Source organism: Prinia subflava, chromosome 14 (genome assembly GCF_021018805.1).
Source record: "Prinia subflava isolate CZ2003 ecotype Zambia chromosome 14, Cam_Psub_1.2, whole genome shotgun sequence".
Lineage (NCBI taxonomy): Eukaryota > Metazoa > Chordata > Aves > Passeriformes > Cisticolidae > Prinia > Prinia subflava.
In genome coordinates, this window is record NC_086260.1 from 7251611 (window position 1) to 7261487 (window position 9877).

Consider the following 9877-nt stretch of genomic DNA (forward strand, 5'->3'; position numbering starts at 1 on the left):
CGTGCGTGGAGAGGGGGGGCTCCTCTTCCTCTCCCAGCCCCAACCCACCGCGCTCCAGCCCGGCGCCTCGGCTTGGGGAAGATCCATGGTGGCATCCCCATGTCATTCTGCTCAAAGTGACTTCATATGATGTCAGCTTTAAATGTTCGAGACCGTGATCTGACGCTCAGGAAGTTGTTTGCTATCAAAATGTGACTGTGGCCACGCTGCGCTGCTTGGATGAGTCTCGCCGGCGCTGGGCAAAGGTAAGTGGTCCCAAGGCGAGCCCCGCCGCCCCTCGACGTGCCCCCCGCCCCTGCTCCCGCATTTCCCGGACCGTGGCCATCGGTGGGGCTCGGCTGGGTGGCATTGGGCTGGGGGAGGTTTTTCTTTTTCTTTCCTTTTTTTTTTTTTTTTTTTTTTTTTTTTTAAATACTAACAAGGTCTAGCCTGCATGTTACTTTAGCGTGTTCCGCTTAATGAGCAGTAATCTGGTACCCTACGTGCCATTGTTCTTGAATATGTTCATTTGAATGTAAATAGGGAGGGGGTGCCGGTGGGGGGTGGGGTGGGGGGAGAACAAGGTGCTTATTAAATTGATTTGTCTCCTGGCTTTTCTGGAATGCAGAGCCGAGCGCGGGAGCGAGTCGCTGCTCACACCAAGTTCCCGCACGGCGGAGCGACATGGCGAGCCCGGGGTCGCTGGAGACGGTCATGCCTTCCTCCTGCCCCCGGCACGACGGCAGAGCCGCCACCGCTAACCCCTCCAAGACCCTGGCCTTCTCCATCGAGCGGATCATGGCAAAGACGTCGGAGCCCAAGCCGGCCTTCGAGGAGCGGCACGGCGGGCCGGGGCCGGAGCCGGGCAAGAAGCCGCTGAGCCTGTGCTCGCCCCTGCCCTGCGTGATCCCCATCCCGCCGCTGGGCTACGAGCTGCCCTCCAAGACTCTCAACTACTCGGAGCTGTGGAAGAGCAGCCTGCGGGGCGGTGCGGGGCTCTGCAAAGCCAACTGCGGCGTTTGCTGCAAGGCAGAGCTCGCCCTGGGCCAGCCCAGCGGCCGGCTCATCAAGCCGCAGGTCATCCACCAGGCAGGGGCCGTGCCGGCTGCCCCCCGCTCCCTCTACTACTTCAACTACCTGGACGCCGCCTACCACCCGGCCGACCTCCTGCACGGACAGCTCTTCCCGGCCGGCCTGCTGGGCGCCCCGCCGCCCGGGGGGCTCTCGGCCCACCAGAAGCTTTTCCTGCTGGAGAACGCCAAGCTGGCGGGGCTGGCGGCCGAGAAGCTGCCGCCGCCGCCGCCCTTCGCCCACAAGGAGCGGCTGCCGGGACACCTGGACCAGGTGATGAAGGAGGCGGCGGCGGCGGAGCGCGGCGGCCCCCCCAAGGGCCACGCCAAGATGGGGGGCGGCGGCGGCGGGGCGGCGGAGGGCAAGCCCAAAAACTTTACCTGCGAGGTCTGCGGCAAGGTAAGGGGGACGCCGCCATCGGGTGGGGGGGACCGGGGGCGGCGGCGGCGGCGGGGCCGTGGCCTGACCTCGCCTTCCTGGCGCTTCCCCGCAGGTGTTCAACGCGCACTACAACCTCACCCGCCACATGCCGGTGCACACGGGGGCCCGGCCTTTCGTCTGCAAGGTCTGCGGGAAGGGCTTCCGCCAGGCCAGCACCCTGTGCCGGCACAAAATCATCCACACCCAGGTAGGTGGGGGGCGGCCGGGCTGCGGGAGGCGGCGGCCGCCGCTGCTCTCCGCGCAGCCCCCACTGACGGGCCTCTCGCACCCCGGTGCAGGAGAAACCCCACAAGTGCAACCAGTGCGGGAAGGCGTTCAACAGGAGCTCCACGCTCAACACCCACATCCGCATCCACGCTGGCTACAAGCCCTTCGTCTGCGAATTCTGCGGCAAGGGCTTCCACCAGAAAGGTGAGCTGAGCCGGGGCGCGCCGGGGCCCTCGCCCATCATTCGCGGGGATTAAACGCGGCGAGCCCAGCCCGGCTGGGGGAAGCGAGGGGCGCAGGCAGATCCGCCGCCGCTCCCAATTACTTTCCCTCTAAGCTGGGCCGCATCGCCGGGCAGTGCTGACGGTTCCCCCTAAATGCTTTTTAAATGAAAGGTGCCGGGCCTTGGTCCTAATCCAGAGCCCTCCGTTTGCCGCGGGTCACCGGGCTGACCCTGCCTCTCATTTGTGCCGTGCCAGTTGCGCGCTGCTCCGCGCTGACGAGCACCGAGTTTGACAAGTGGGACGGGGGTGCGGGTGGAGACACTTCCTAACGCCCCCCTTACCTGTGCACCGTGCGGCCCGGGCACCCTGGGGTAACTCCCTTTTCCATCCTCTTCCTCTTTCGCAGGCAACTACAAGAACCACAAGCTGACCCACAGCGGGGAGAAGCAGTACAAGTGTACCATTTGCAACAAAGCCTTCCACCAGATCTATAACTTGACTTTCCACATGCACACCCACAATGACAAGAAGCCCTTTACGTGTGTCACTTGCGGGAAAGGATTTTGCAGAAACTTTGATTTAAAGAAGCACGTCCGAAAGTTGCACGACAGCGTCTCCAGCGCTCCTCCGCCGCGGGACCCTGGGCGCAGCGGGCAGAGCTAAGGGCCCGGCGCCGCCACACTCGGACCTGCTCAACCAGGCCAGCACTATTTATCCGAACCAGCCTTCGCTTCTCTGTCCTTTTCCCAGCGAGCTCAGCCGCCGGTGGCAAGCGACCCCGAGCCGCAGTTGTATATAAGAGGAATCTTATTTAATGGCGCGTTGCGCCGCCGGAGCGGGCCAGGACGGGCCGGGCTGGCCGCCCCCCGCCCGGCGCCAGGACAGCAGCGCTCTTTATACATGTCTGTAAATCTCCATTTTAAATGTACGCTCGAATAAGTGAGGAATATATCTATATCTATATCTATCCTGGGACAATAAACCGGCCCTTCGCAGGTGTCTCATTTCCCACCTGGGCCCCGGCCCGGGCGGGGAGCGGCTGCACGGCGCTGCCCCGGGCGAGCGCGGCTTGCGGGAGCCGGGCCCTGCCGCTGCGGGGCCCGCCGCGGGCAGCACAGCAGCGAAACCAGGGCGGGAGGGAGCCTGGCGGCTTCAGAGGGCTCCTGCGGCCCCCCGGAACGGGGTCAGGGCCCTTGCAGGACCCCCGGCGGGGCTGCGCGGCCCCGACCGGCAGCGCGAAGGGGCGGCTCGGAGTTTCCCAGCGCCGCTTTTCGGGGTCGGTTCATTACGGCGTGTTTAAACCGCTCCTGAATGACTATCTTTCCTTGCATGCAGATAAAATGATCTCACGCTTGCTTTCCGAGTAATGACCCAAATTAAGAGAGAAAACACAGACCCTTCAAACCGCATTACATTAATCTAATCACTCCCAGCAGGCCTCAGAAACTCTTTGTGATCAGAATATGGATAATCAAGCACTTGGATTACACTAAATATTCCCTTCTCATCTCCCCCCCTCCCTCACTTTTAATACGCAAGTGTCTATTCCGGCCACGTCGTTAGGAACAATATTATTCTAGCCGAGAAAGGAGATTGAGGAAGCCGGGCGTGTGCGTGCTGCTCGGGCCGGGCTTGCCAATGAAGGGGGGAACGAGAGAGGCACCGAAATGCCTGGGGACGGCGTAATGGGGAGCTCACCTTTCCCCGCTTAATTGAGTGGTTAAATAGAGGGAGGCGAGGACGAGCACAGCTCGCCGCCGAGCGCAGGAACGGGAGCCGACCCCTCGCTCCGGGTTTCTGGATTCATTATTAAATAGGCTGCGAGGTTCCGCGTTCTCCAAGGAGCGGGCTGGGGCCGGGGCTCCGGGCCCCGCGCTCCCGCTTGTAGAGACAGGGCGATTTTAGCGTTTCTCGGGGTTTGCATTTTCTAGTGTCTGAAATTGCGTTTTGACGGTTTGAGGAGCGAAAAAGGATGTCCAGTGATCCTGGCAGCGGGGAAAGATCACGACCGAATTTGTTTAAAAAATTTTGGGAGAGTTTTAGGTTAAAAGGAAAATTTTACAAAGGATTAAAAAAAAAAAAAAAGGAAAAAAAAAAAAAAGGAAAAAAAAAAAGCAAACCCCGTTACGGATAAGTCAGCGCTCTGAAAACCCTGTCAGGGGAAACGGTCCTGCAAGTGAAGGGGCTGCTGCTCAACCTCCGGCAGGCGGGAGCCGAGCCCGGCTCTCCCGCCGCCGCGACAGACGGGGCGGGACAACCCACGGGCCGGGGACAGCGGGAGGGACCCCTCTCCCCGTGAGGACACTGTGCCGGGGGAGGCCAGGGCAGGACCAAGTCCCGGAGAACGGCAGCGGGGCGTGCGCATCCCCAGGGGTGCCTAGGGAGCCAGTCCCGCTGCCAGGTCCGGGGGAAGCGCCGCTTTCTCCGCACCTCGGGCGCCGGGAAGAGGTCTGGGCTGCCAGCCGGGAGCCGAAAGCGGGAGCCAGGCGCGGCTGCGGGGCCCACAGACAGCGCGCAGGCTGCTTCCTCAGCTCTCCTGATGGGCGAGAGCAGTGTGAAACCCACTCCCAGGAAGGGAATTAAGGAAGTGCGTTCTTATCGCATTTTTATAAAAAGCGGCGTTGTTTACAGAGCCGTCTGGGGGGGGGAGCGCGGTATCCCTGTCACGGCTAAGGGCATCTTGGGGGCACCCTGGAGTGCCGTGTCCGCCACCGCTGGTGGGCTTGGGCACCTGGCCCCTCCCGGGGGGCGGCGGGCAGCCCTGCCCGGCCCGGCTGTGGCTCCCCGAGCTCGGACGCGCCGGGAAGGGCCGCGGCAGCGCTCGCCGCCGTCCGGCCCCGGACCCCCCCCGGCTCCCGCCCGGATCCCGGCACACACAAGCCGCAGATCGCGGGGGAGGGGCGGCTCTGTCAGACACACACACGCCAGAGACTCCAATTATCTTCTCCCTCACAAGATGTTTCTGCTGTCCACGACTGCTCACACTTCGGCACTCTTGCCAGCAAGCCTCAATAACACAAAACCCGCACAAAAACCCCTTTCCCGGCGCCGCAGCCGCGCACACAACAGATTGAGCGGTGCCGGTGCCTCGGGGGGAGGGTTAGAGGTGCCTCTGTGCACAGAGCGACGTGCCAGCTCCTCCGTGCTTCCCTCTCGGCCGGCCCGGCCCGGCCCAGCGCTTCCCCGGGACCGGGCGGCTCCCAGGTGCGTCCCGGCACCGCGCCGGGCACCGGGAAGCGCCCAACCCAGAGGCAGCTGCGTTGCCCTTTTCCCTGCACTCCGCTCTCCAAACGTCTGAGCAACCAGTTTGCTGCTAGAAACATGTTAATTGCCAACGGAGCTCATTAAGGCATGCACATGCAAAACACAGCGAGGGAGATTAAATGGACAAAAGCGCAATAATGAACTGTCAAAAATCGGACCCATCTACACGACCAGGAGCACTCAAGAATGAGGCATTTAGAGGCAACAAAGGATTGTCTGGGACAGGAAGAAAGGACGACCTAGACTTTTGTTTAGTCAACACAATTGATTACAAATGAGAGATTAACAGGATAGCTTCAGAGTTTTTTTGAAGGAGGCAGAAGAGAAAAGTCCAATTAAGTGCACCGAATGTTAACTACATTGATTTCCACGGCCAGCGCTGGAGAAATTCTCATTAAACCATCCCTGGCGATCCCTTTTGGAAAGTAATTTGTCTCCCTGATGGAGCAGAGAAAGGGAGCCATGTAAAGAGAAAGAAGCGCTAGTTCTTGGCACAATGAGCTTAGGAGACACACTGGAAAGAGCCAAAGGGGGAGTTAATGAGCATCTGACAAGCCGCTTGGACCCGGGCCTGGAGAGCAGCGATGAAAAGATGGAATTGGCCAACAACTATTCTTTATATCAAACATAAAAAGGCCAATCTGAAACAGCGCTGCTCAAAGCTGGTGGGGAAGAAAAGAAAGGCCCCCAGTGAGGGGTGGAGTGGAGGGCTCAACTGCCCCTTTGGGACGGGGGAAGAAATGCACTGGCATGTCCCTCTCCGAGCCAGCAGCGCTGCTGGCCCTCGGCACTACACCCCGGGCGAGTGCGGCAGAGGGGCCCGGCAGCCCCGGCCCAGAGGCTGTTCACGGACCCGAATCGCCCCAGGGCAGCCGAACTGGGTACAGTTTTAAGAAGTTATCCCGCGGAGAGAGATCACCGGTCAGCTCAAATCGCGGCGGCCCGGCTCTCCTGGAAACCTGCTGCATTCCTGCTCCCCGGGGCTGCATTCTCCCGGCCCCCCCCCCCCCCCCCCCGGGGAGCGGGCACCGCGGAGCGCAGCGCAAGGCAGCGCGCGTCGTGTAGACACGGCTCGCCCGCAGGCTCTTAAATCAGATTAGAGCTCGTTAATAACAATTTTGGCTTAAGTCTGTATTGACTTAGGTTTAGGAATGGCTTAGCACTTTCGCTTAAGTCAACACCAGGGCTAAATTGACGCATGCCTTTCCCAAACCGCCGTGTCCCCCAGGACGCCCAGGTGCCCGCAGGACTTGTCCTTCTGCCGCTTTAAGCCGTTTTAAGGAAGTATTTGCACGATTTTTAAGTAAGGCTGCTGGGCCTCGACTGTGCCAGCGACCCCTGCATGTCATCCACGATGGTCCCCTCCAGGGACGCGTTTCATGGGCCTCACCCTCCCAGGATTGCGATCAGGGCACTTCTGCCCTTTCGGGCTCTTGCCGCCAGCCCTGGAGCTCCTTCCCCAGCCCTCATGGTGTGGCTCCTACCCACAGCCCCAACACCTGCTGCCTCTCTCCTCGGGTCCCCTCTAACTCCTTCAAATCTGTACTCTGGGTGCCCCCAGAGAACCCGCTGCCATCCAGGGCCGAGTTCTGTGCAGAGACAGGGTCCAGAGGTGGCTGCCCCTGCACCCGAGAGAGCAGGCGGGTCCCAGGGGGGGCATTCCCCCCAGCCGGCACCGGCAGTGGCCACAGCGAGGGCTCCCTGCCCGGGTACTCCAGACCCACTGGGAGACACATGCAGACGGGATGGCGGGGGACAGGCAGACCCCGGGGCTGTGCAGGCAGAGGGGGACACCAGCAGGGAAAGGCACCCAGCCCTTGGACTGCGGTCCTGGGGGCGTTAGTGCCTGGTGATACGGTCACCCCATGGCCTTCCTCTCCTGGAGATTCCTGCACACAGGAATTCCTCACACCACGGCCAGCTTTGCCCTCCCACCTCCTCCTTGCCATCCTCCCCACCTTCCCAGGAGCCCTCTCACAGGCACGGGGCTGTGCTGACCAAAGCCATCCCCACGGGGCCTTAGTGAAGACACATAAGGGGAGGAGGAAATGCTCTTACCAGCTGGTTTCTACCACACATCCTGATTCTGCAGGTGACGCTGTCCCAGCTTTTCACTTCACTCCACTCCACTCCTAGCCTACTCCTATTGCTAACCCTGCCCAGCCCAAAGCCGTAGGCAGCCTGGTGTTATTTGTATTTATCTCATTGATTTACTGCAATTGCTTAATTGATTGAATCACGGGCAACACGTGCCCTCAATTAAAAATTAAAAAAAAAAAAAAAGAAAGGGTACATTTAGACTTCTGTGCTCTCTGTTTCACGGGCTGCCTCTCCTCGTAAGGTGTTGAAGCTGCAGCTGGGCCATGTGGCTCAGCCCTCAGGGAGCCTGGGGTGTGCTCCCCAGGGAGCACAAACAGCCGCTCAGTGCGGGTGCTTCAAGTCACCAGAGATCTTAAACTCTGCTTTAAAGTGACTCCGGTAAGAGCGGGTTTAGTCACCCAAGCACATTTTTGTCCCCAATGGGGACAAAATGTTCTCAGACCACAGAAAAGGTCCGCTCCCAGAATTCTGGGTGTATAAGCCCTAAACAACACAAAACTTGACTTCTACAAATATTTGCATCTTTGCCGTCTTCTGCGCTGGCAGAAGAAGCAGGCTGATGACAAACTTTAAAAAGAGATCTGATCCGGGGGCAGAAGTGCTCCCAGCCGATGGGACGAGGAGCGGGGAGCGCGCTGGACCCGCTTCGCCTCTCCCGGCTCCTCGCCGAGCCTCTCGGAGCACCCCCGGCCCCCTCCGGGCCGCCCCAGCCCGCGGGCGATGCCCACAAGCGGGGCCGCAGCAGAGGTGGGGGCAGCGGCAGCCCCGTCCCAGCCCGCGGGGCTGCTCTGCCCGCAGCGGCCGGGACACAAACACAACCGGGGTGGGCGCTTTGAACCACTTGGGAGAGCGAGGCCCCGGGAGCCAGGTGTGCCCCCACACCAGCGCCGCCACTGCCATGGACACGACTGTCCTGTGAAGGGCTCAGGCGCTTGAGCCGCGGAAAGCACCTGAGAGCTGCTGCAGCCGCGTTCCCGAGGTCCCGCTGTCTGATACTCCTTCTACTGTCTTCCTCAGTGCTGCCAGTTGCCAAGATATTTCACATAAATAGAAGCTTTCTGATTTATTATCAGCCTCTTCCTTCTGATTCATTATGTTAATGAATTGAGATATTACCAACACTGGATTATCGTATCTATCAATGAATCCAGCAAAAGAAAGCTAATTATAGAGGAAAAAGCCAAGTGTACCCGGAAACTTAATACAAAGAAGCGTCCGAGAAATAAAGCAAAGCGGCTGCAGTAGTTTAAGCACCCTCTAAACACAGCTTCCAGTTGTCTGGGGACACTTCGGGTCACATGGACAAACCTTTTTCCTAGGGATTTAAGGCTACGTTTTTTACTGTTAACATCATTCTTACGAGCGTTTCCAAGGAATCCAACCCGCTGCCCAGAGTTTTCCTGGGAACCTCGGCGCCGCTGAGCGAGGGAGGACACGCACAAAGCGCTCCCCGTTCGCTCTCGCAGCGCACCGCTCCCGGCGACGCGCAGTCCCCGCGCCCTGATCGCGCCCGGCCGGCCCCGTCCGTCCTCCCCCGCGCCGCAGCGAGCTCATTGCACACCGGGCAACCACCGAGGAGCGGGCTTTGGTTCGTTCGGGTGGTTTTGGTGCCCTCCTTCCTCCCTTTCCCACCGTCGCTCGGCTCGGCGCGTTCCCGGCTCGCAGCCGCGCTGCCCCTCAGGCAGAGCCCGCTCCGGCGGGGCGCGGGGCGAGCGCGGCCGCGGAGCGCAGCGCGGCTTCGCCGGCGCCCAACAAAGCTGCCGGAGTGTGCTTCGCTTTGAGCGCATCATCCTCCGGAAGCGTTTACTGAGCAACACTCAGAGCTCCGTGAATGAAGCTATTGGAACACATACGAACTAAATGGGTAAAGAAAGGCAGGTCTGCTTACCGAAATTACATTTCTCATTTCCCATTCACCGCAGTGAGGCAGGTACTTATTTACTGCGGCTTCAAGCTACGGTAATTAGTAAAGGAGACTATAATTTACCTAAAGGAAGGCAGTTTTTTCCTTTTATTAATTTACAATAGGTTTGTAAAATAATATTACAGCAGCTGGCTCTGCTTGAATCTGTTTCAAAAGTGTGATGTAAATACTGTCTCACACTATTTTGTTGCTTATTAGGCTTTCTGGTAGGTGATACGACTGAGAGTGAGGGGAAAGAACACCACATATTTATTTTTAAGATCATCATCGCAGCGATAAAACTTACGGGAAGAAGTGAGCATACTTTCCCTCTGTCTGCGTTAAAAACAGGCGTTTTCAAAGTAAGTCAAATGTACAAGCTACAACTGGAAGGCTACATACACAGCGGGTACAGCTTAGCGCATTTTCAAGAGCTGTTTTAACTGTGTTTAAAAGGAGTAGCAAATTCCCAAATTAAATCACCCTATTTATAGCAAAGACAAAGAGTTTCACACAGCAGGAGGATGTACTAAAGAACCATTTTCCCCCACCTGTTTCCTTAGCGAGGGTTTAAGTCTCTATATCTACATCTTCCTAGTAATTGCATATCTGAAGTGATTTAGCTTACACATTACAAAACAATAGGAGTGCAAATAATCGATCTCGGATTCATTGTATTTGGAATTTT

General features: G+C 58.8%; 1 protein-coding gene across 2 annotated transcripts; it reads left to right on the forward strand.

Moving 5' to 3' along the window:
* The first annotated feature begins 557 nt into the window (after positions 1–557).
* Positions 558–7089, forward strand: FEZF2 (FEZ family zinc finger 2). 2 transcript variants are annotated; one of them, XM_063411907.1, is made up of 5 exons: positions 558–1449; positions 1544–1678; positions 1770–1902; positions 2329–2534; positions 6950–7089. In XM_063411907.1, exons 1-5 carry the CDS (start codon positions 664–666, stop codon positions 7037–7039), a joined length of 1350 nt encoding a protein of 449 aa, XP_063267977.1. In that variant the 5' UTR covers positions 558–663; the 3' UTR covers positions 7040–7089. The 2 variants fall into 2 exon arrangements, with proteins under 2 accessions (XP_063267977.1, XP_063267978.1); XM_063411908.1 differs by lacking the exon at positions 6950–7089 and having other exon boundaries at positions 2329–2585.
* The last annotated feature ends 2788 nt before the right edge of the window (positions 7090–9877 follow it).

Excerpts from the sequence above, each read along its gene's own strand:
- FEZF2 (XM_063411907.1), top strand. The coding sequence starts at position 664 with ATGGCGAGCCCGGGGTCGCTGGAGACGGTCATGCCTTCCTCCTGCCCC. Across the intron at positions 1,679-1,769 it reads ACAAAATCATCCACACCCAG|GAGAAACCCCACAAGTGCAA; the intron begins GTAGGTGGGGGG and ends ACCCCGGTGCAG. Across the intron at positions 1,903-2,328 it reads CAAGGGCTTCCACCAGAAAG|GCAACTACAAGAACCACAAG; the intron begins GTGAGCTGAGCC and ends CCTCTTTCGCAG.